General features: G+C 41.7%; 1 protein-coding gene across 1 annotated transcript in view; it reads left to right on the top strand.

Annotated features, from left to right (window-relative positions):
- Positions 1–25,769, top strand: part of SGPL1 (sphingosine-1-phosphate lyase 1) — a 68,441-nt gene that overhangs the window by 30,675 nt on the left and 11,997 nt on the right. Inside the window, exons 4-10 of the mRNA XM_081328219.1 lie at positions 4,065–4,212; positions 5,538–5,617; positions 8,170–8,298; positions 17,517–17,605; positions 21,607–21,712; positions 21,906–22,004; positions 24,196–24,345. Coding sequence (XP_081184345.1) covers positions 4,065–4,212; positions 5,538–5,617; positions 8,170–8,298; positions 17,517–17,605; positions 21,607–21,712; positions 21,906–22,004; positions 24,196–24,345 — 801 coding nt within the window. The remainder of the gene's footprint in view (positions 1–4,064; positions 4,213–5,537; positions 5,618–8,169; positions 8,299–17,516; positions 17,606–21,606; positions 21,713–21,905; positions 22,005–24,195; positions 24,346–25,769) is intronic.

The raw sequence follows: 25,769 nt of genomic DNA, 5'->3' as shown, positions 1-25,769 counted from the left end.
ACATTAGGGACGCGGTGGCTCAGTGGGTTAGGACACTGAGCTTGTCGATCAGAAGATCGGCAGTTTGGCGGGTCGAATCCTGAGTGCCGCGTAGCAGAGTGAGCGCCTGTTACTTGTCCCAGCTTCTGCCCACCTAGCAGTTCGAAAGCACGTAAAAATGCAAGTAGAAAAATAGGGACCACTACGGTGGGAAGGTAACAGCGTTCCGTGCGCCTTTGGTGTTTAGTCATGCCGGCCACATGACCACGGAGACGTCCTCGGACAAGCGCTGGCTCTTCGGCTTTGAAACTGAGATGAGCACCGGCCCCTAGAGTCGGAAACGACTGTTGTGACTCAGGGCCAGCCTGTGGGTCCGACAGCCGGCTCCGATGTATCGGATGACTCAGATGTGGGGGAGGAGGGAAACGAACCGGCTGATGATGATTTGGAGGCTTTGCAGAGTCCTCAGCCGGGGACCTCTTCTCAGCTGCGTGAGCCCGAGAGTGCGGAGGAAGATGACCCACAGCTGGCCCTGTTCAAGGACGCCCGACGCAGGAGGCAGTCGAGCAGGAACAAACAAAGAAAGGCTGTGAGACTCCTCGGGAGGAGGCACAGGGAGACCACGCCCTGAGCTCTCTATAAAAGGAGTGTTTGGGGAGGGGCTGGTTGCTGAAAGCAACTTTTCCGCTTGAGAAGACAAGCTTTTGTGTTTTTGTTAACTGCGTAATTAAATCTTGGCAGATGCCTTTTAGCCTTGGAAGCTCTCCAGTCTCTTCTTCTTAAATAGGGGTTTGCCTTTACAAGGCCAGAAGAGGGCTGGTTCAGAACAACGACTAGCACGCATGTGCGGGGGAACCTTTACCTTTACTTTTTAATCATATCAGATAAAACAATGGAATATGACTTAATTGTAGTGAAAAACGTATGGAGAAATGCACAATATTTATTCTGCATAAATCTTAAACAATGCAAGTTTCAAAGAAGAAATGCTTGCTCAATAACATGGATTATGTCTTAAAATCACCCTGGGAGGGTGTTGTGTACACCTCACAGGGTAGGGAATTTCACAGTGGTAGTTACCAGGTGTTTTTATCTAAGTCTCCTGTTCTTGTGGCACCAATATTAATATCGTAAAGGATTCATGGAGTCCCTCCTTCGTGATATAATGTGGAAACCATTCTATTAGGTACACAAGACATAAGCCATAAAGGCATCTATGGAATGAATCAATTTAAAATTTGGCCTTCAAAAATTGTGAAAGCAGTGCAGCTGAGCCAGAATAAGTATCACAAGGAACACCCACCAGAAACTTGACCACAGCATTCTGGACCCATTGCAATGTTCTGGTTTCTCTCAATGACATCCACACAGAAGGTGGACTGCAATTGTAGTATGAATCATGGAGGGAAAAGTAGTCCTATCCAGGGAGGGGGAATGTAATGCAGATGTCGCTCATCTTTAGGAACCATCTGAACTTTCAAAGATAATGTGAAATTGAGAAACAGTCCCAAGAGGTGAATCTGCCCTTTCAGAGGGAGGGCAATCCTATCTAGAGCTGGTAACTCTCTCCCCAATTAGATAGTATTAACTTCAGCCAAAGTCCTCTGACCTGTCTGAATTCAGCTTGGAACTATTATACCTCATCCTGACCACAATAAGGCCAAGCAAACGCTAACTATGAAGGCTGATCCATTGGAAGAAGATGAAAAAAAACAAAAGTATATGGGTATCATCCATGTAAAGTTGGAACTTCACAGGTTCTTTTAAACCTACATGCAATTTTATTGACTTAAGCATAAGAGATCCCTCAAAAGCACTTAGACTCTGGGCAGTTAGATTTTTATACCACCCTACAAGTGTTGGGAAGTTGTTTTATTTTTGAAAAATATTGACGTTACAGAAGTGCAGTATACAAAGTGATCTAAGGGAATACCCTGATTGATGGTATCAAGAGCTACCATGGAATCCAGAAACAAGGGACACCCCTGTTGTGTTCCTTCATCAGATCGTCCATCAAGGAAACCTAGGTTTTTGTCTGTGTGGTGACCTGTCTTGAAAATCCATCTGAAATGCATCTGAATAATCAGTGACAACCAGGAATATCTGGATTTGCTTCTGCTAATACTTACATTTGGACCGGCTCATTGAAACTCAACAGGAACGACATTGAAGCATTATAAAAAAGATCAGACAATTTGCAGGTGTAATTTCTGAACAGCTAATTTAAGAGAAAGTATACCTCACACTGGCAAAGGCTGCAATAAATAGAAATTTCATTTCATTTTACGTTGCATGCTTTTATGTGAGGTAATCATTGATCAGCATTTTTTAACTTTATTGATTCAGTGTACAGGAAAAAAAGGAGAAAAAGAACAACGCATGGTTTCTCTGAAGGTAGGAATTCTGCAGAATATAACTTGCTTTCAAAATTAATCAGCTATGAAATCCATGATGAATTTTCTGCAAGAAACGTTGCTGAATCTGTACATAATAGCCAAAAATTACCCATGTAATTTTGTTGCTACAATGCCTAAACTTTTCAGCATTGAGGAAAGCAAGTACATTTATATTAACACTGCAAACAAAAGATACTACATTAAAAGTTCAATGTTTAATGTAGTTATTTAGTTTCAAACAAACACTTTTGTTTTCTTAAAATGATTTGGGGAAATCATGAATTGGGGAATGAATTGAAAGCTTACTGGAAATTGTCAGTGTTGCCATAAAGCAAAAAGATTCTTTTATTTTATGGATTTAGACCATAACATTCTTGGATTCTTCAGACAACATTCAAGAAGATGTAGGATTCCTCACTCTACTCCTCAGCTGAAACGGGACTCTGTTCTTGGTGCTCACCGCTGTAGGTCTTCCAAGTTTAAGAATTCTAAATAAACTTGGAAAGCTCTTGAAGGAAGCATGTTGAAGACAGGGTGAAGTATATGCAGAGAATTGCTGAAGATCTATTTTTTCAGCTTTTCCCCTAATTAACTGGAACGTGACAAATTCTAGAGACGTTCCAGTGAATCATTTTGGCAACTGTGCTGTGTCATTATTTATAATAAATTCATGCAATGTTCCTGTACAAGCTGAGTATATGATTGCAGCTATATATAGGTAGTCCTTGACTTATGACCACAATTGAGCAGAAAATTTCTGTTGCTAAGCAAGGCAGTTAAGTGAGTTTTGCCCCATTTTATGATCCTTTTTGCCACAGTTGATAAGCCATATGGTTGTTAAATGATTCCAACTTCCCCTATGGACTTTGCTTGTTGGAAGCAGACTGAGAAGATTGCAGATAGTGATCGCTTGACCCCAGGACGGTGTAGGTATCATAAATACATGCCAGTTGCCAAGCGCCTGAATTTTGATCATGTGACTATGGGGATGCTACAATGCTCATAGGTGTGAAAAACAGTCATAAGTCATTTTTTTCAGTGCCGTTGTAAGTTCAAACAATCACTGAATGAATGGTTGTAAGTCAAGGACCTTGGTGGAGCAGTGGGCTAACACCAGCTGCCTGCAGTGCAGGTTCGCATCCCACCAGACTCAAGGTTGACTCAGCCTTCCATCCTTCCCAGGTAGGTAAAATGAGGACCCAGATTGTTGGGGGCAATTAAGCTGACTTTGTAATAATGCCGCTTGGGTGTGTGTGTGAAAGCCCTAATAAGCAGGCATATACATAGAATGAAGGCTACTGCTAAGTTTGTAAGCCGCCCTGAGTCTTCGGAGAAGGGCGGGATATAAATGGAATTTTTTTTTTTAAAAAAGGGACTGCCTGTAACTCAATTTGATAAATAGTTAACAAAAACCCTAAATGCTAAAATGAAGTTCTGTAGCAATACATGCATTGAGGTAGTCTTTTCCAAGCTGGTGTCTTGAACTATGGCTGGACTCCAGTTTTCATACAGTTTCCATATAGCCATTATAGCTTGGAATTATGTGAATTGTCGGCCACAAATCTACTAACAAAGCAAACAAGCCTTATGATTGTCGTTTTTAACAAAAGATCTGCAGCTAAAGGGTGCCTTTGATTTAAAAAGATCCACTTTATTGGTACTTTTACATGTGCACTTTGCCATTTATAGATACAGGAACAGATTTCTAAGACTTTGGATGAAATGTCTGCCAAAATGCCCTTTTTGCAACACCAGAAAAAGTACTTCCAAAGCCTGCCAGCAACAGGTCTCAGCCAGCCAGAATTGTTGAAGAAGATGAAAGAATACAGCACATTAGGTATGACTTTGAGGATCTACTGGAATGTGAAAAAATCTGTTCCTTAACCAGTTCTGTCATTATAGATCTGGGTATGAGAAAGATGTGGTGTTATCTGATAACTGATACAGAAGCCCTTAAGTGGATGTCAAAAAATTTAAATCTGATCTGTTTCCATTGTGCTATTGACTACTGCCTCTGATCCTCCCAAATTATAATAAGTATCCTTGGTTGGATAACTCTTTAATTGTGTCTGATACCTTCTGAAAGTGATCTATCATTGCTTTAAGTGTTCAAGAATGTAAAAATAGATTTACCTTTCCTTGCCTTTCCCCAATGTCAGTTGTAAAAAGTAACCCTGTTAGTTGCATGCTGAAGGTATAGCTCAGGAGTCTTCAAACTTGGCCCTTTTATGACTTGTGGACTTCAACTCCCAGAATTCACGCTGACTGAAGAATTCTGGGAGTTGAAGTCCACAAGTCATAAAAGGGCCAAGTTTGAAGACCCCTGGTGTAGCTGTTGGGTGTGCCCTACATAAATTTGCTCCCAAATTCCAGCTTCCAGCTCTAAGTCCCTACATGGCATGGGCCCGGAATACCTCGGGGACCACCTGCTGCCGGCGTCAACTCCCCTCCGCCCTGTGCGTTCCCACAGAGAGGGCCTCCTCAGGGTGCCTCCAGTCAGAGAATGCCGGCTGGTGGCCCCCAGGGGGAGGGCCTTCTCTGTGGGCGCCCCGGCTTTGTGGAATCAACTGCCAGTGGAGCTCCGGATGGCACCGGATCTCCGCTCCTTCCGGCGCGGGTTAAAGACCCACCTGTTTGAACAAGCTGGCCTGGCCTGATGGGGAGTTAATTTGGGTTTTAAATATTTGTATATTTTATTGTTTTATCTTGGGCATTAATTTAATTCTATTTTAACTTTTGTAGTTTTGTATTTTTATCATATGCCCTGTTCACCGCCCTGAGTCCCTCGGGAGAAGGGCGGTATAAAAATCTAATAAAACTAAACTAAACTAAACTAAACTAAACGTGGCTGGGCATTCTAAGCTTATCTATAGTTAGAAGACTTAGTTAATTAACTAACTAATCTAGTTAATTAGAATTAGAACACAAAAGACCAGACTCTTGTTTCAACCAATAATTGGCAAAGCTTTCAGAAATGCGTATGTGTTAAATTGGTTTACCTAGGATTAAGCTGCTGCTTTTGCAAATACAGGAAGCATCATCATGACAAACTGACTGGTTATTACCAACTAAGAAAACGTGGAACCAGAAATAAAATATGGCTTTGATTTCCAAAAGAGCTTTGATGTTATGAATCAGCATTTTCCCCCCTTGTATTCTTAGGTAACGTACATTGGGAAGACCGCAAAGTATCTGGGACCGTGTACAGTGGGGATGAGAAACTCGTTAATCTGCTTGTTAAGGTAATACAGCATCAAACTCTTGGATAATTGCCTTATGTAATGTGTGTGTATAATTAAAAGCTGTATCAGTGCATTCCAGATGATGTTGATTGGGTTCATTGCAATTATATTCCATTGCAATTCAATAACTCTTGATGGCTTATATGATACCAACTGTAGAAAAATAGTCTAACTTCCATGGTAATGTCTGAAAATGCTGATAAAGTAACAGTCATAAAACTCCAAGCCGAAATAAGGTACAAAATAATTGAAATGAAATATTAGAAAAGTAAAAGAAAATAGAAACCATAATGTCCAGTGGTCTCTAGTGTTATTTCCTTTCTAAGATTTATTCAGAGACTTAGTTTATTTTTACTAGAGCCAACAATAGATACAAATAAAATAACAGCGCTGAATATTTAACTACTTTATATCTTTAGCGGCATATGAGTATAAACTGCATTTTCTTATCTGAAGTAGTTATGGTATACAAAAAGACCAGTACCTCGTCATGAAAAGTAGTTATAAGAACTAGAAATGGACCTTCATATAGTTTTGTGCTGTTTACATTTTTTAAGTTAATGTTTCATATCTTCGGGTTGCTTAAAATAATGATCGTTGCATAAAATCTAGGATTAGGGATGATGAATTGCAGACCTCCAGATGCTGTTGGACTCGCATCAACCCCGTCAGATGAGTGTTGCTGTCTAACAATCATTGAAGTGCTGCAGTTTTTCCTCACCCTAAAGCGCTTAAGTCAGGGGTGTCAAACTCAATTTCATTGAGGGCCGCATCAGCATTGCGGTTGCCCTCAGGGGGCCGGGTGGATATGGCCAGGGTGGGCGTGGCTAGAGTGCGTATGGCCTACTGGGTGGGCGTGGCCAGCTCTACATCGTTCACATCAAGGGTGCCTATGGGGACCTGGGCAGGAGTGGGACAGATCTGAGGGTCTCTGGCAGGAGGAGGATCTCTGGGCCAGGGCCAAGGCAGTGGGGGCCGTTCCTTCACTGTTTCCAGGATGGCTTCGCAGGCCACATGAAACCACTTCACGGGCCGGATCTGGCCCCCGGGCCTTGTGTTTGACATGTCTGGCTTAAGTAATAGTGTATTGTTTCAGCTTTGTAATAGCAGGTAGCCTGCAGAGGAATCTGAGAAAGGAAGTTGAGAACACAATTGTGATGCAAAGATCCAGATAACATAAACGACCATTTTATTAAGATTCAGTTTCAGGTGCTTATAATTTCAACAAAACTTTGATGGGTTTTAAAAATGTAAAGAGGAAGACATTGGGAACTGACTCTTTAAGTGGACAAGAGAAGCAGAGCTCAGTTTTTCTGCTGGTTGATTCAAGGTCCTCTTAAAAAGAAGAAACAGGGGCGACATGATAGCAGTATTCCAGTATTTGAGGGGCTGCCACAAAGACGAGGGGTTCATGTTATTCTCCAAAGCACCAGAGGGAAGGACAAGAAACAATGGTTGGAAACGGAACAAAGAGAGAAGCAACCTAGAACTAAGGAGAAACTTCCTGACAGTGAGGACAATTAACCAGTGGAACAGCTTGCCCCCAGAAATCGTGGGCGCTCTGTTACTGGAGGTTTTTAAGAAGAGACTAGAGCAGACATGTCAAACAGAAGGCCCGGGGGCCGGATGTGGCCCGCGAAGTGGTTTCATGTGACCAGGTTTCATGTGACTGTTTCCAGCCATCCTGGAAACAGTGAGGGAATGGCCCCCACTACCTTGGCCCTGGCCCAGATACCCTCCTTCTGCCAGAGACCCTCAGATCTGTCCCACTCCTGCCCAGGCCCCCATAGGCACCCTTGATGCGAACGATGTTGAGCTGGCCACGCCCACCCAGTAGGCCATACGCACTCTAGCCACGCCCACGCAGTAGGCCACGCCCACCCAGGCCACACCCACCCGGCCCCCTGAGGGCAACCGCAATGCTGATGCGGCCCTCAGTGAAATTGAGTTTGACACCCCTGCACTAGAGAGTCACTTTTCTGAGATGGCATAGGTTCTCCTGCTTGAGCGGGGCGCTGGGCTAGAAGACCTCCAAGGTCCCTTCCAGCTCTGCTCTATAGTCTAGTGTAGTCTAGTCTAGTCTAGTCTAGTCTTCTTACTTCTTCCCCAGGAGTGCTTGGGACATACTAACAACAAGGGCAGCATCCCCATGATCATGTTATCAAAATTCAGATGCTTGACCACTGACTCGTTTATGAAGTTGTAGTGTCTTGAAGTTGTGTGATCACTTTTCGCGAAGTTCTGACAAGCAAAGTCAATGGGGAAGCCAAGATTCACTTAACAACCAGGTTTCACTTGACTGTGGAAATAAAGGTCGCAAAATGGGACAAAATTCATTTAAGGACTGTCTTGCTTAGCAACAGAAATTTTGGGCTCCGTTGTGATTGCAAGTCGAGGACTATCTGTCATTCTTTGTGAACTGACAATGAAAAGAGGTTGCTTTATTCTGTATATAAAGTGGACAAGAACAGCTTTATGAAGGAAAAGGAGTTGCAGAAGGAAGGAATGGAGGTGGCAGCATAGTTTCAAGGGACTATTTTTCTTCCTTCAAGGTCTATGAGGAATTCGCATGGAGTAATCCACTTCATCCAGATATATTCCCAGGAGTGAGGAAGATGGAAGCAGAGGTTGTGAGAATGGCTTGCACACTTTTTCATGGTGGATCTAGTTCATGTGGAACAGTAAGTAAGAGGACAAATGTCACCATAGTAGCCTTGTCCACTTACCTTTAAGGCAGCTACAGCTTTTATATACATTTACATGTTAAACAATCCATAGACATTTTCATATTTTCCAGGATTTGTTTTCAGAATATCCTCAAAAAATTCTGGCTTTTATTTATTTATTTATTTATTTATTTATTTATTTATTTATTTATTTATTTATTTGTTTGTTTGTTTGTTTGTTTGTTTGTTTGTTTGTTTGTTTGTTTGTTTGTTTGTTTTATATACCGCCCTTCTCCCGGAGGACTCAGGGCGGTGTACAGAGCAATAAAGTAAGAATACAATAAAGCAATAAAGTTAGAAAATTTTAAAACCCAAATCCATCAGGCCAGGCCGGCTTGTTGGAATAGATAAGTTTTTAGATCACGCCGGAAGGAGCGAAGGTTGGGGGCCATCCGGATTTCAGCTGGTAAGCGGTTCCAAAGGATTGGCGCACCCACCGAGAATGCTCTCCCCCTGGGGTTCACCAGCCAACATTCTCTGACCGGTGGCACCCTGAGGAGGCCCTCTCTGTAGGAGCGCACAGGACGGAGGGATGTTGACACCGGCAGTAGGTGCTCCCGTAGGTAATCCGGACCCATGCCATGTAGGGCTTTGTATGTCATCACTAGCACCTTGAATTTCACCCGGAAGGCAACTGGAAGCCAGTGCAGCTCACGGAGCAGAGGTGTAATATGGGAGTATCGGGAGACCCCCAAAAGAACTCGTGCAGCTGCACTCTGCACCAGCTGAAGCTTCCGAGTGGTTCTCAAGGGCAGCCCCATGTAAAGAGCGTTGCAGTAGTCAAGACGAGAGGTCACAAGTGCATGGGTGACTGTACGCAAGGCATCCAGGTCCAGATAGGGTCGCAGCTGGCGCACCAGACAAACCTGGGCGAAGGCCCCTCTAGTCACAGCTCCTATATGATCTTCTAAGAAGAGCTGTGAATCTAAGAGGACACCCAGATTGCGAGCCTTATCTACGGGGGGTAATAACCCGCCCCCGATATTAAGAGATGGAATAATCTGAATATCCTGACATGCCGGTATGTACAGCCATTCAGTCTTGTCCGGGTTGAGTTGAAGCCTGTTCCTCCCCATCCATTCCCGGACCGCTTCCAGGCAATGGGACATCACGTCGAGAGCATCACTGATGTGGTTTGGGGTCGAGATGAAAAGCTGGGTGTCATCAGCATACTGATGATAACCCACTCCAAAACCACGGATGATCTCACCTAGCGGCTTCATATAGATGTTAAACAGGAGAGGTGAGAGGACCGACCCCTGAGGAACTCCATAAATGAGAGGCCTCGGGGTCGATCTCTGGTCACCCGCCAACATCCACTGTGAACGTTCCAGAAGGTAGGAGGAGAACCACTGAAGAACAGTGCCTCCCACTCCCAATCTCCTGAGACGCCGCAGTAAGATACCATGGTCAATGGTATCAAAAGCCGCAGAGAGGTCTAATAGGACCAGGACAGAGGAATAACCCCTGTCCCGAGCCCGCCAGAGATCATTCATCAGAGCGACCAATGCCGTCTCCGTGCTGTGTCCGGGCCTGAAACCTGATTGGTACGGGTCTAGATAATCAGTATCTTCAAGGAACAGAGGAAGCTGATGCGCCACTACGCTCTCAACAACCTTCGCAAGAAAGCGAAGGTTGGAGACCGGGCGAAAGTTGTTTAAAACAGCTGGGTCCAGGGAAGGCTTTTTGAGGAGGGGTCTCACCACCACTTCTTTCAAGGCTGCGGGGAAACTGCCCTCTTTCAGTGAAGCAGTTACCACTGCATGGATCCAGCCTCGTGTCCCATCCCGAGCCGCATAAACCAGCCAGGAGTGGCACGGGTCCAATAAGGATGTAGTGGAGCTTAGCTTCCTCATGATCCTTTCTACCTCGTCCAGAGTCACAGGATCGAACTCTTCCCAGATAACATCAACAAGACTGTCCATGTTCTCATCGTCAGACTCTGCCCATTTGGAATCCAGACTGGTCCGGATCTGAGCGATTTTGTCCAGCAGATGTTGGCTAAATTCCTCAGCACGACCCTGCAAGAGATCCTCCTTCACCTCTAGATTAAGGAGGGAGCGGGTCACCCTAAACAGGGCGGTCGGGCGATTATCTGCGGACGCGATAAGGGTAGCAAAGTAATTAGACCTTGCCCTCCTTAGCGCCGCGAGATAAGACCTCGTAAAGGACCTTAGTCGCGATCGGTCGGATTCGGATCGGCTGGATCTGCAACAGCTCTCTAGGCCCCGTCTCTGCCGTTTCATTTCCCGGTGCTCCGTAGAAAACCATGGAGCCCACTGGGATCTGCAACGGGTCAGGGGCCGCAGGGGTACAACTCGGTCGAGTGCTTCTGTGGCTGCCTTTTCCCAGGTTTCCACCATGGCATCGGCCGAGCTATGGGCAAAGGAGGCAGGTGGGGGCCCAAGCGCTGTTTGGAACCGCCCAGGGTCCATTAGCCGCCTGGGGCGGTACCATTTCGTTGGTTCAGTAACCCCACGATGGGGAGTGGCAAAGCGGAAGGTCAGCCGCAGGAGATGATGATCTGTCCATGACAGGGGCGTAACAATTGGAGAGCCCCCACCCAGATCATCTAACCACTGTCCAGATAGGAAAATCAAATCGAGCATGTGTCCTCCTACATGAGTTGGGCCCTGGATTATCTGCGTCAGGTCCATGGCCGTCATGGAAGCCATGAACTCCCGAGCCAACTCAGATGATCTCCCCAGGGATGGTAAATTGAAGTCACCCAAGATCATAATTTTGGGGAACTCAACTACCAGTCCCGAGAGGATGAAAAGAAGCTCGGGCAGGGCTGCTGCTACGCGACTAGGTGAAAGGTACACTAGCAGCAAGCCCAACTGAGCCTTAGGGCCACATCTAAGGAGGAGAGATTCACACCCGGCTATTTGGACAACAGTGGCCTCTCGCGGATACAGGTTCTCCCTCACCGCTACCGCCACTCCCCCGCCTCTACCCTGAGCCCGAGGCCTGTGTAGCACCCGGAAACTGGTGGGCAAAGATCTACCAAAGGGACACCACCCTCAGGTCCTAACCAGGTTTCCGTAATGCAGGCCAGATCCGCATGTATTGTATTTTGTATTCTGAGTTGGTTTAGCTGCGTGAATTAATTCACCATCTAATGCACCGTGCTAGGCATTACAGAAACCTGCTCTTGGAAACATTCTCTAACAAACTGGTTGTGCACCATATTTCCATCAAACTGTATTGCTGCAACTAAAGAGTTGGCCAAGAATGCCAAAGGCAGCTTGATTGCTGTGAGTGTGTGGGAATGTTATTTGTTGTCTCTTCCAAGCTGCAAAGTGCTGACCTAATTAGTGTCCTTTTTTTGAGGGAGATGCTTTCTAGAGAGAATTGACTTCTAGCAACTGAAGTTTCTTTGCCAGTGTTTTCATAAGTGGTTTGTCCTTGCCTCCTTCCTAGGGCATTGCGAAAGTATCGGGCCCAAGGTCAATCAGTTGGTTTTGGACTAACTCGTAGCTTCCTGGTTTCTAGACAGTTGCCTTAACCACTACACTAAATAATACAATTTAAAGTTAATGTTCAAAATGATTATGATGTTCTTCCATTGAGGACCACTCGGAGGCTTCAGCGGGTGCAGAATGCAGCCGCGCGAGTTGTGATGGGAGTCTCCCGATACTCCCATGTAACACCTCTTCTCCGCGAGCTGCATTGGCTTCCAGTTGCCCTCCGGGTGAGATTCAAGGTGCTGGTGATGACCTATAAAGCCCTAAATGGCATGGGCCCGGATTATCTAAGGGAGCACCTGCTGCCAGCGTCAATTTCCCATCGTCCGGTGCGCTCCCACAGGGAGGGCCTCCTCAGGGTACCGCCGGTCAAGGATTGCCGACGGGCGATCCACAGGGGGAGGGCGTTCTCTGTGGGCGCGCCTGCCCTATGGAATCAACTGCCAACGAAACTCCGGACTGCCCCCGACCTTCGTTCATTTCGCCGGGACCTAAAAACCTGGCTCTTTGAGCTATCTGGTCTGGACTGAGGGGTTTAATGTTTTTAAATTGTGATTTTAATTTTTTGTGGCTAGACTTAATTTTATTTTATTTTAATTTTATATTGTATTGTTTTTAAATTTTGCCTTGTAAACCGCCCTGAGTCCTTTGGGAGTAGGGCGGTATATAAACCGAATTAATAAATAATAAATAAATACCCATTGATGCATTGTATTCTGCATCCATTTAATCATACAGATATTTTGACTTGTTCAGATTGTTCATTTGAAGTTTATAAATCTTGCCTAACAAATTATCTTTATTGCATGTTACAAGGCTTTCAGATTTGGTCAAATTGCTCAGTATAGTAGTATTCCTTTGTTTTTGTGATCTTTTATTGCTGCAATGTTTATCTCAAGATTCTGAAACCAATTAAATCTAAAAGAGCACTATGTAGTAAGAGACTGAAGAGATGGTATCTTTGTCTTGTTATTCACAACATCTTGCAGTCTAATGACTTTATTACTCACTGATCAATTTTTTTGTGCTTTCATCTTCATAAATGAGCCCAGACTGAGTGAGCAGGCAAAGATTAAGAAGATTCAGTCCCAGCAGAACTCTCATTCATATTCCCATCCTACAGTTAATCTATATATACTTTCAGTGTAAAATATCTTGGAGTAAGCAAAATAGTGAGTAAAAAATAAAAGCTTGTCAGTGCCAAAAGTGACATGCATTTTAAATGAAAACTTCAGGTCAAAATCTTACTTTACTCTGCCGTGTAGTGTATCTAAGTTGTAGTCATCAATGTGCCATAATTATAATAATATTATATAATTTATTGAACTTGCCTGACTCAATGATTGGGTAGCTCATAACTACCAAACAAAGCAATTGCAATAAAATCAATAAATCATAGGATAAAGATAAACATGTAAGATTTAAGAGACTTACATGCTTATGCTGTAGTTGTTGTTAGTTGCGAAGTCGTGTCCGACCCATCGCAACCCTATGGACAACGTTCCTCCAGGCCTTCCTGTCCTCTACCATCTTCTTGAGTCCATTTAAGCTCACGCCTACTGCTTCAGTGACTCCATCCAGCCACCTCATTCTCTGTCGTCCCCTTCTTCTATTGCCCTCAATCTTTCCCAGCATTAGGCTCTTCTCCAGTGAGTCCTTCCTTCTCATTAGGTGGCCAAAGTATTTGAGTTTTAGCTTCAGGATCTGGCCTTCTAAAGAGCAGTCAGGGTTGATCTCCTCTAGGACTGACCGGTTTGATCGCCTTGCAGTCCAAGGGACTCGCAAGAGTCTTCTCCAGCACCATAGTTCAACGGCTTCAATTCTTTGGCGCTCAGCCTTTCTTATGGTCCAACTTTCACTGCCATACATTGCAACTGGGAAGACCATAGCCTTGACTATACGCACTTTTGTTGACAGGGTGATGTCTCTGCTTTTTAGTGTGTTGTCTAGATTTGCCATTGCTTTCCTCCCGAGGAGCAAGCGTCTTTTAATTTCTTGGCTACAGTCCCCATGCTGCAGTTATCTGATTTCAAAAAATATTGGCTTTCATAAGAGAAGAACCCACTCAGTTGTGTATCTGAGAGCAGAGCTAACTCATTGCAGAGGTGAAAGTGTAGGACATGGCTCTCCGCTCTAGTTAAATCTGCTTTCTAGTTTATCATTTCTTCCTGTTCTCAGGCAATATACTTGTTCTTGATTTCCAGAAGGCTATTGATATTAATCTTTTACAGTGTCAGTAGCATGATTCCTTACACCCTTATAGCCTAAATATTGTTGCCAAAAATTTTGTTGGTCAAAGTCAACTCCATTTGTCTTGGTCCTTGTAGCTCTTCCCACATGAACGCTCATCTTTTGCTTTTCACTGTCTCCTCTTGCTCATATAGTTGCAGTTGGAACATGTGTTCATTCTGGTTTTCTTTACTCACTTCTTCCTAAATTGTTTTCCACCAAAGTGGAAAGCCAGTCCATCAACTTCTGTCCTTTTCATTGTCTTTTTCTCTCATTATTCAATTTTCCATCTTCCCATCTTCCCAACTGGGTAATAACTCAGAAAGGAAGAATTCAAAATAATCTGATCAAGAATAATGCCGAGGAAAAAAATGAAAGAGATGCAGTGTTTTCACCCCTGCCAGTGGCTCTTGGACTTGTCTTTTCCCTATTTTCAATTCTACATTTATAGAAGAATTTGTCTTTGGTAATGGCTTAAGTAGATACCTGGAGTTACGGTCTAAAACCATTGCTTACTCTTTGTGATAAATTTCCTCTAACAAGAGTTCTGCTCCAACAAAGATAAGTTCTACCATCTCAAGTCATCACTAGTGTCCACCGGAGTTTATGGGAATGATAGTACCAATGATCTGAGGAGGCCCTCTGGAAAAGGCTGGTATAAAGATTACCAAGTTGTTTTCTTAAACCCAACAAAGCAACATATGCTAAGAATATACCGTATTTTCCGGCGTATAAGACGACCCGGCGTATAAGACGACCCCCAACTTTTGAGACGATTTTCATGGGTTAAAAAGTCGTCTTATACGCCGGAAAATACGGTAAGAAATTGAAGCCACAACAGGGATGTAAAAACAGGAGATGCCTGTCCATAATCGTGTTACTCAACTGCTCCCAAAGAGCTGCCACCTGAAGCTACACATGGAGTGAAACCTCTTCTTGTAGGTAAACTTTTCAATAAGGTGTCTTAGGATCAAAACATAATCCTAGCGATGGGGACAAAAACGGGCCTGTTCATTGTCCAAAATTGATCTTGTCTCTGCCTTCTATTTTGTTGTTCAAGGGGTGGGCATAAAGTTTGCTAAACAATACTCAGCAGACTTATTGATCAGCAGTTATCAAGATTACCCCTAACCTTTCTTTTGAATACAGGCATTATAAAAGCAAACAACAACATGCAACTCATACGGGGCTCCTTTTATGTTTGGTCTGGAAATTGCAAGAAAGCGGTCAGGTTGCAGAGTATGGTGTGTAGCCATGAATGTGTTGCATTTTGTTGGAAGAGTTGCCACTTAACCCACCAAGTGAGTTTCAAGCTTTTGGTTTTGTCATACCAGGCACTCAAACTTAACTTCTCCCAAGCTTTTCCTCCCACCTAACCACCTCTCCTAATTGCAGGCCTACTGCAGGCATCAGGATTTTTCCTCTCCAAGGATCAAAAGTCAGCCCTTCCCCAAAAGAGAATCCAGAACTGTTTCAAAACATAATATTTCATCTTGAATTTCCTCCTGATTTCTAATTGAGCATTCAGACTGAACTTCTCCTGACCCCCCAAGCCATGTGTCTGCCACCAGCATCAGGACCAAAAATTGGTCCTTCCCCAAAGAGAATCGGGAACCATTATATAAATATTAAAAAAAACAATATAAAATTCCTGAACATCCTGCCCTCTTTTTTTTTTGCATGCAGAATGATTTCTGATTTCCCCCTCGTGTTCTAAATACATAAATAAGTGCTGAAGAATATTTAGCATCAAGTGGTTAGGCAATCCAGAGAGTTGCAAAACTCTTAAGAATGTTTCATAGTAGTTGCATTAGTAGCAGAATGACTAATATGATATCACAAGTGCCTCAAGAATTGGAAATTGGTACCGTCAGTGAAAAGATAGTAAGGTTCATGGACTTAGTGTATGATGCTGAATGTAACCCAACCAGAGAAAGAGAGAGAGAAAAGAGACAAAGGGGAGGTTTTTTTCCCCTCTGCGCCTGTTTATTCCTCTTTTTAAGGATATACAGTACCATTTTCTCCATTCTGCTATAGATCACCCCTCTCTTTAGGGTTCTCGCTGATTTTTGATATGTTGTGTTAAAGCAACCTGCCCTGTCTGTCTTTTTTGCTTACACATTGAATTTTCCTTTTAATCTGGGTGTTAGTTGAAGGAGTCAGACGTCTGTGTTTGAAAAAACTGTCAGCTACTCATGAGTCAACCAGGCGTTGGCTGGATGCCCAGTGTCTTGCAATAAACAGCAGAAATGTCTTGTGAGAGTGATTCATTTGCTCCCAATTAGGTGATAAGTCATTTGCAAAACAAAAGGTTTTTAGCAAGCATTAGACTCCTCTTTTATATCAAGCCTCAATTTCCTTGGCCTAATAATGTGCCTACCTTGTTTTATGTATTTTTTTATTTTATTTTAATTCCATTTATATCCCGCCCTTCTCCGAAGACTCAGGGCGGCTTACAAGCTTAGCAGTAGCCTTCATTCTATGTATATGCCTGCTTATTAGGGCTTTCACACACCCCCAAGCGGCATTATTACAAAGTCAGCTTATTGCCCCCAACAATCTGGGTCCTCATTTTACCTACCTTGGAAGGATGGAAGGCTGAGTCAACCTTGAGCCTGGTGGGATGCGAACCTGCACTAATTGCAGGCAGCTGGTGTTACTTAAGGAGGCATTAGCCCACTGCTCCACCAAGGCTCTGTTGCATTGTTGCCTAACAATGGAGGTGGTTTAAAGAAAAAAAATCAGATGCTTAATAAAATAACTGGAATGAAGGTAGTGACTTAAGACGAATATTTGGGAGCTTTAAAATATCAAATTCTGCCCTCTGGCCAGATATACAGTATATCTAAACCAGGTACTATGATATTGTCTTGATTACTGTCCATCCATCCATCCATCCATTTCTTCAGGAGTTCAGGGCTGTAAATTAGCACTTTCTCTTCTTATTTTCTCCTAAAACCAACAGCCTTGTGAGGCAGAATGGCGGAGGATGTCCTTAAAATTGAAAATTTTGCCAGTTCAATTCCTTAACTATTGCAGCTCACTGGCTCTCAGTATTTGTCTGTTGAATCAGTCTAGCAACAAGAAGAAAACCATGCTTAAAATGCAGTATTTAAATGCAGCTTCGGTTTGAATTAGAAGCAATCTTAGAATACAAGATGACATTTGTTGAGATTTATTAAGATTGCTGTAGCAGGTAAAGATCCAAGATTTCCATAGATATACTCTTAACACTGGTGCTTACTGCTCAGTTTGGCAACTTTAAGATGGGTGGACTTCCAGTTCTCAGAATTTCCTAGCCAGTATGCTAGGAGTACCTCTTAAAGTTCCCAACTGTGAAAAATGCAGGTGAGAAAGTTTTAATTTAAAAAAAACAAAACAAAACAGAAATTAACAAAGCGTGTGTTCTGTTAACGGCTTTCTCGTGCGCATGTGACCATTTGGTTATATGAGGTGTTTTTATTTCGTTTGTTATAGATGACCTCTGGTGGAACAGAGAGTATCCTGCTGGCCTGTAAAGCCTACAGAGATTTGGCTTATGAAAAAGGGATAAAACATCCAGAAATGTATGTAACTCTTGTCTCTCTCTGGCTGTCATAGTGGGCTTATTATGATAGGAACTACTTTTATTCTTAAATAGCACACTCCTCTGCTCTTTTTTCTGGCTTGACCTCAAGAAGACAGAAACAGAAACAAGTCATTATAACCAAGACTTTAAAACAAGCCAATTGGAAGGCATAGATTATATGAGACTGACTTGTCTCAAACCACCATTAGGTTTAGTGACAGTTTAAGGTTGGAAAGTACCCAGAGCTATAGAGAAGTGAAAGCATTTCTGTCTCCTTGTGGTAATGCCATGCAAGAAAAGGGAAGTGAGGAAGGCATGAATTTAAGCAGATACTAAATTCTTTTCCATTTTTCCTGTCACCGTAAATCTGGCTCTTAAATTTGCATTAGTTTACTTTCGTCAAAATAAATAATTTCAGATGGGCAAAGTCTTTCTGAGGCAGTTACTATAAATCTAAAGAACTGTGCCGTGTGCCTTTGAATAGGAGATCATTTTGCTATAAAATATGGTGTGCTGCTTCGGAAACTTTTGATTTTCAAAGCTGGTTTCTAATTCTCTGAAGACTACTCTCTTGAGAATCTCAATACAGTGAACTAGTTATGAAGTTCTTTGCATTCATTGTTTTTTCTGAGAGGTTTGTGACATCAGTTGTGTATTTCAATTGATGTGATTGTCATGTAGACTCTGACAATGTAGGCAAAGTCATAATATCCTTAGAGATGAACCCAAGTATTCTCTATTTATGTTTTATTTATACAGAATTTTTATGCTGCCATATGCCTTATAGGTTTATAGTACAACAACAGCAATCTACAATTTATCAAATGATCCAATAATAACCAGACGTAAAAATCTAAGATAATCAGATTTAAAAATTCCAAAGACAAATATTTATATTGATTTAATTAGAGAAAGGTCAACAATTATATTTATTAGTGACTGGAAAACCATTATGGGCTTGTTGCTGAAAAACCCCCAAAAACTAACTTGTGATTTATGGGTTTGACAATTAGAAAGAGTAGCTTATGGAAAGAAGGAGACTGTGATGTAATCCTAGAGAGGAACAGTAAAATATAAAATGCATTTATAACTGCTGATAATACGAAGCCATTTCCTTCCTTCCTTCCTTCCTTCCTTCCTTCCTTCCTTCCTTCCTTCCTTCCTTCCTTCCTTCATTTATTTATAAACCGAACAAACATTAAATCAATAGCGGTCTACATCACAGTGCGAGGAGGAATAATATTGTCCCGTTACATATAAGAAAACAACCATAAAGAAAAGAAGAATAGTTCAATTAAAAGCTCTTTTTAACATCCAATTATACCATTGATTCCAAGATAAATAGTAATCTGTGTCCCCTCGTCCCCTCAACATCATAGTAAACCGATCTGATTCCGCACAGTTCATTATTTTCTGTATTACTATTTGGTCGGGTGGGCTAACATCCATCTTCCAATATTGGGCCTACGCCAATCTTGCAGCAGTGGTAATATGTAGCAACAGGTACCACGCCGTTCTGTTTATATTTTGTGGTCTTATCCCCAATAAGAATACCTCAGGACACAATTGTATATGGTACCCCAACATCTCACTTAGCCATTTCTGAATATTCTTCCAGAATTTCATAGCCTCTCGACAGGTCCACCATTGGTGGAAATATGTGCCTTCTTTGACACCACATTTCCAACAAGTTGAGGATGTTCCCGGGAACATTTTGGCTAGCCTGGCCGGCGGCAAATGCCAACGATATGCCATTTTGTATATATTTTCTTTATATGCTATTGACCGAGTTAATTTAATGTTCTTAATCCAAATTTCGCTCCACCTCTCAGTATCTATTGAACAACCTAAATCTCTCACCCAGGCATATAATAATAATAATAATAATAATAATAATAATAATAATAATAATAATAATAATAATAATAATAATAATATTATTATTATTATTATTATTATTATTATTATTATTATTATTATTATTATTATTATTATTATTATTAGTTGGAAGGGACCTTGGAGGTCATCTACGAAGCCATTTCCTTATAATCGTTTCTATTTTTTCTTTTTATCCTCTATTTCTTTCTCTTTTTTCTCTTTTTTTCTTACTGTGTACTACATTTTTCTATTTATTTTCAATATCCATGTTTTTTGTTTTTTTAAATGTCTTTAATAAACATAATAAATCCTTAAGGCAGCTTATCATCACCATTAGTGTGCATAACCATGTCAATTAAAAAAAAGTCTTACATGCCTTCATAAAGTCCAAGGTTACAGAGTACCATATACCCTAGGAGTCCCCAACATTTTCAGTTTGTCAGTCTCTTATAAAGTTTCAAATTGTTCATTAATTCTGAAACATTTGTGAAAATTTCTTATTACAAATAAGAAGTACAGTACTACAAATAAGAACAGCAGCAACGGAGCTTTGTGGGTTGATATTGACCACTTTGAGGAATCTGCTCCAAAGCATGAAAGAAGCCAGAGAGAAAGAATGTACTTAGAACTGGGGATTTATTAATGTTTGGATATTATTTTGTGTTTCTGTCTGCTTTTCCTTTCAAGAGTTACCTTGCTAAACTTAAAAATGGCATATATCTGCTATGATTTTTCTTATTGACCCTAGCCTGCAGTATATAACATTTGGCAATGCACTGGTTTCAATTTTCTCTTTTAAGAGTAATTTTATTAAAAGTTACAGTTACAATGTTAAAAACTAATACAAGCTAAAAAATGGAAAGAATAAAGAGGAAAAAAACAAAGGGCAAAAAATAGAATGAAGAATAAAAAACAGTAAGAAAAAAATGACTTTCCCCTTCATTTAACAATATAAACAATTATAGGAACTGTTCACCTTCTCTCAAATAATTTCTTCTTCCCATATCCCACCTCTTATCTATAAACTCATTGTTAAAGACTCATTGTTTCAGTCCTCATCAGCAAAAGTCCAGTAAAGTTTACCAGAGATAATTTATCAGTTTAAATCTTGATCAAATAAACCAACTTTACATTCCTTTCTTTTACTTTTAAGAATCTTGATCTTTAATCCCTGATTTCAAATTTCTCAAGCACATTGTGGCTAGTCGCTAGTACTCATCTCTGAAATAAATACTCGTGTCAGTTTTAATTTGCATTCTCAAAGGAAGATCATTTGGGTAATTACTTATTTTTTTTGTTATTGTATATGAGTAGCTGACACAGGAGAAATTCATTTTATGCTGAACTAGAAAAGCAATTTCATAAAAATACAATAATACTTACAGGCATGGCATCTACTATATATCTTTAAGTGTTACAAGATGCCTACAATTTTTGGTCCTCAACACAACAGTTGAAATAATACCAATTGTTTGGGTGTTTCTCTTTGTTTTCATTATTATCCATTTTTCAATTTGCCACAACAATAATATAGATGGGCAAATATTACAAGGCACAGTCTAAAGGTTTCTCTGGATTCACCCCAAGATTTAGTTATGTCCAGGAGTTTTGTTTGTTATCTCATTTTAGTGACTTCTTTCACCAAACCTTAATGTTAGCAAACCTAGTAAGTGTAGTTTACAATTAGCAAACTCTTGCCAGCAAATTTTGAATGGGAAAACTCTAGTTTTTTTCTGCAGATGGACAGGATGAAATCTGCAGTGTTTTAGAAAGCCAGAAGGCTGAGAACAATGGGCATTATCGTCCAATACAGACTGAAGGAATCGTATTGGGAAAGGTGGCTCTTGATTTGAAATCTTATCTTGCCTGTTGGTTCCATCAATAATATCTCGTTAAAGATGTAGTTTAAAAAGATTAAAGGTAGAAAGATGGAGATGATCTTGCAGATTCAACTTAGGTTGTTCGGTCTGTGGGGTGTGCCTGTTTATTTTGATTTTCCTCTCTCCATTAGTCTCATCCCTATCAATTTTTGGTTCAGAAAAGAAAGGAAGTGGGTTTGGTAAGGTGTGCTACCAATTTTTCCTGCAATGTATTACTTTTGTTGTTGGTTTTGTTTTCTAGGCTGGTGCCATTAAGTGCCCATGCAGCATTTGACAAGGCTGCCCATTATTTCAGGATTAAGATTGTGCGTATTCCGTTGACTGAATTGATGCAGGTGGATGTGAAGGTACCCCCCCAGCATTTTCATCTAGATGTTTCTGATACTCTGAGTTGAACAGAGTGATGGAATCTTTGAGAGAGGCGGGTGGGTGGAAGGAAGTAAATTAATACAAGGAATTCTTCAGATGACTCAGTTTTAATCCCTTGACTTCCACACAGGTATCATTGATTCCTAACGACTTTTGTCCTGATTTTTTTAGGCAATGAAGAAAGCCATTACCAAGAATACAGCCATGTTGGTCTGTTCAGCCCCACAATTTCCTCATGGAAGTATTGACCCCATTGAAGAAGTAGCAAAGGTAACATTTTTACATTGATACAGAGCGGCTGCAACTGCGACCACAACTAAGCCCGAATTGTTAAGTGAGTTCCACCCCATTTTACAACCTTTTTTTTGCCACAGCTGTTAAGTAAATCACTGCAGCTGTTAAGTGAATCATACGGCCGTTAACAGATTCTGGCTTCCCCCATTGACTTTGTTTGTCGGAAACCAGCTGGGAAGGGTATATAAATGGTAATGGCATGATCCCAGGACTATGCAAAGGTTGTAAATACGTGCCAGTTGCCAAGTGACCAAATTCTGATCATGTGCTGCAACAATCTCAACTATGAAAACTTGTCATAACTCACTTTTTTCAGTGCCGTTGTAATTTCAGACTTGTCGCTGTATTCTTGCCAGGTAGTTGGCACCACTGTTTCATGGCTGTTGTTGTTCTGTACCAGCCTACTACCGGACCTGCAGAAAAGGCAGGAACAACCCCTTTACAAAACGGCAAGAGGCTGGAACTAAGCCTGCCAAATTTATTGACATAAAACAGAGCAAACAGAGCAAAACAGAAACACGAACCATGAAACAGGAGCTATTCAAACGGTTGCCTTCAGCAAACCAGCCCTCTCACACATTCCCCTTTTAAACAGTTCAAGGCGTGGCTTCTCTCTGCCTCCTTCCGAAGTGCCCCATTGCCTTCCTCTGTTTACTCCTGATTGACTGCCTCCTGCGTCGAGCGTCCTTGAACAGGGCCAGCTGTGGGTCATCTTCATCCACGCTGTCAGGCTCACACAGGTGGGTCTGTGTCGTAACCAGATGGGAGGGGCCTGGCTAAGGGCTCTGCAAAACCTCAGGGCTGTCCTCTGCAACACCCCCCTCCTCCTCCTCTGAATTGTCCGACTCAACTGCTGAACCCACAGGCTGACCCTGAATCACAACAGTTGTGCCCTGCCATGTTAATTTTGCTATGGCTTGGGGTTTTACTGTTCATTTCCAAAAATGTCCCCCAGCTATAGGGCAGCATCTAAATCGCTGAATGGATACCCCTCTTGAAGAGATAAAATACCACTTCTAGTTATCTTTGCATCACTGTAATTGTATATGAGAACATATACTTCTAAAAAGGTTTGGGTGTAGGATGTACACGTTGGTGTACCATTTTTGCCTTATTTGGATGTATGACCTGTTGATGAAAGGGTCCCCATCAATTATTTGAGATTGGATTCCAGATGTATCCAGGAATTTGGAATCAGACTGAACTTTAGAAGAAAGACCATAACTCACATGTACAAAATTCCAGCTGAAATGTTTGCTAGTTCGGGACAGATTTTTTCAAAGATATCATGGTAACTACTGCCAAGGGTCTAGATCAGCTTCACGTTGCATCCTGTATTCCACGTGGTTAATATAGTTAATCGGCTAATCAATAAAGTTATACTATAATGTATTCCATAGACTGGATGTTCAGTTGAAGTAGCAATAATCCAGATTTTGTCACTGAAAATAACCATGAAAAAAGTAGGTATGAGAAAAGTGTTTTTTTTTTCTTTTTCTCAAATTTAAAGGAATGGTCTGTTAATGTAGATCTGCTGGTAAATGACTTTATTCACCCAAAGAAATATTTCACTTCAGTAATTTCCAGCAGGAAGAGCTGTTAAGCATTACCAAAAGTCAGAGCCATGGCAATTAACAATTTAAGGTGATGGCATTGAATAGATCAAAATTTCAGACGTTTGGCAACTGGCATGCGTTTGTGATGGTTGCAGTGTCCCGGCGTGATGTGATCATCTTTCGCGACCTTCTGACAAGCAAAATCAATGGGGAAGCCAGATTCACTTAACGGCCGTGTTACTATCTTAACAGCTGTGGCAAGAAAAGGGGTTAAATGGTTTAAACCAAGGGCTACTTGGTTTAATTTATTTTAATTTTTGTATATTATGTGTTGTATATAGTGTTTTAATTGCCCTGTACACCGCCCCGAGTCCTTCAGGAGAGGGGCGGTATATAAATCCAAATAATAAATAATAAATAAATAAATAAATGGGGCAAAAGTCGCTTAACAATCGTCTCGCTTAGCAACAGACATTTTGGGCTCAATTGTGGTCGAAAGCCGAGGACTATTTGTAAGGAATACGTTTTATCAGTCTCCAAGCTCTACTAGTAGTTCACTTTTGTGATTGAAGAAGAAAATGATCTTAAGTTCTTTTCCTGTCTTGATGCAGCTTGCACTGAAATACGATGTTCCCTTCCATGTGGATGCCTGTCTGGGAGGCTTTCTCATTGTCTTCATGGAGAAGGCTGGCTATCCTTTGCAGCAGCATTTTGATTTCCGAGTGAAAGGGGTCACGAGCATTTCTGCAGATACGCACAAGGTGTGTTTTCAAGGAAGATTTGTATGAGCTTCTGATGGGTGTTGCTTTGAAACTGCGCTAAGCTGGACCAGGCATATTTCTTCTAAATTGTTTCCAAAGCAGTGTCATTTTTAAGAAATCATTTCTTCGTTTGATTTATATAGGCCCCCATCTCACTTCTGTGTGACTGTAGGCCAGGGGTAGGCAACCTCGGCTCTGTTATGACTCATGGACTTCAACTCCCAGAATTCCTGAGTCAGCTGACTCAGGAATTCTGGGAGTTGAAGTCCATGAGTCATAAAAGAGCCAAGGTTGCCTACCCCTGCTCTAGGCAGAATATATATGGGGATTCTCAATCATCCAGGCCATTGTTTGTCCCAAAGGTGCATTTTCCAAAGGCAACTGGACTTTCTTTTCCTTTCTTTTGAAAATATTTTGTTTCTCATTCAAGAAGCTTCTTCAGTTAGAAGCTTCAGTTAGAACTGAAGAAGCATCTTGGATGAGAAGTGAAACGTTTAAAAAAAAAAGAAAGTTTGGCTGCCTTTTAGAAAAAACACTTGGGTGACTGCAGGCAGCTTAAACAATAAAATAAATGAAATGCACAATTTTTTTAAAAAAATAGAGGATAAATATATCATTGCAGTTTGTATAAAACTGGAACCCTAAACCAAAGTACATCAATGAGAACAATACTTGTTTGCTATTGAGCATCTGGGATTCTCTGCCTTTGGAGCAAGGTACCATTTGTTTTCATGACTTTATTCCTCCAAAGGGGAATTATTTGGAAAAATTTTGAATACCTCTTAATAGAAAAAAAAGCAGTGGCAAGGCTTCCCCAACAGTGATAACACCACGTCTCTAATGACCCTCTTTTACCGGTCTACTATAGAGAGCGTCCTCTCGTATGGTATTGTGGTTTGGTATGCTGGTCTGACAGCCGTGGACAGGAAGGCATTACAGAGGGTAGTGAGCACAGCACAAGACATTGTGGGCTGTTCCCTGACACCACTGGATGACATCGCCAGGGCTCGTTGCCTTGGAAGAGTGAGGAAGATTCTCAGGGATGACTCACACCCTGGACGGTATCTCTTTACTCTCCTACCATCCGGTAGGAGATACAGGAATATAGCCAGCCGTACCAACAGGCTGAAAAAGAGCTTTTATCCGTGGGCTGTTAGGCTTTTAAATGGGACATAATCTTATGCAGAATTGACTTGGGAGGCCGGTGTGTGGTGTAGTTGGTTCACATGGTGTGGTGGGATGGAGGGTTTGTTGTCACTGTGTGTTGGGGGGAGAGAGCACAGGGGGAGGCTCAGCTAATCTCAATGTACACATGTTGTACTTTGACAATAAAGGTTTATTATTATTATTATTTGGTAAATCAGTAGAGAATGATAAACTTACCAAATCTTCTAATTCCTGTAAAAGGGGTCTTGAACCTGTTG

This window comes from Vipera berus (assembly GCF_964194415.1).
Source record: "Vipera berus genome assembly, chromosome: 5".
Classification (NCBI taxonomy): domain Eukaryota; kingdom Metazoa; phylum Chordata; class Lepidosauria; order Squamata; family Viperidae; genus Vipera; species Vipera berus.
The sequence above is the reverse complement of the archived record's forward strand: the minus strand, read 5'-3'. Positions and strand labels throughout refer to the sequence as shown.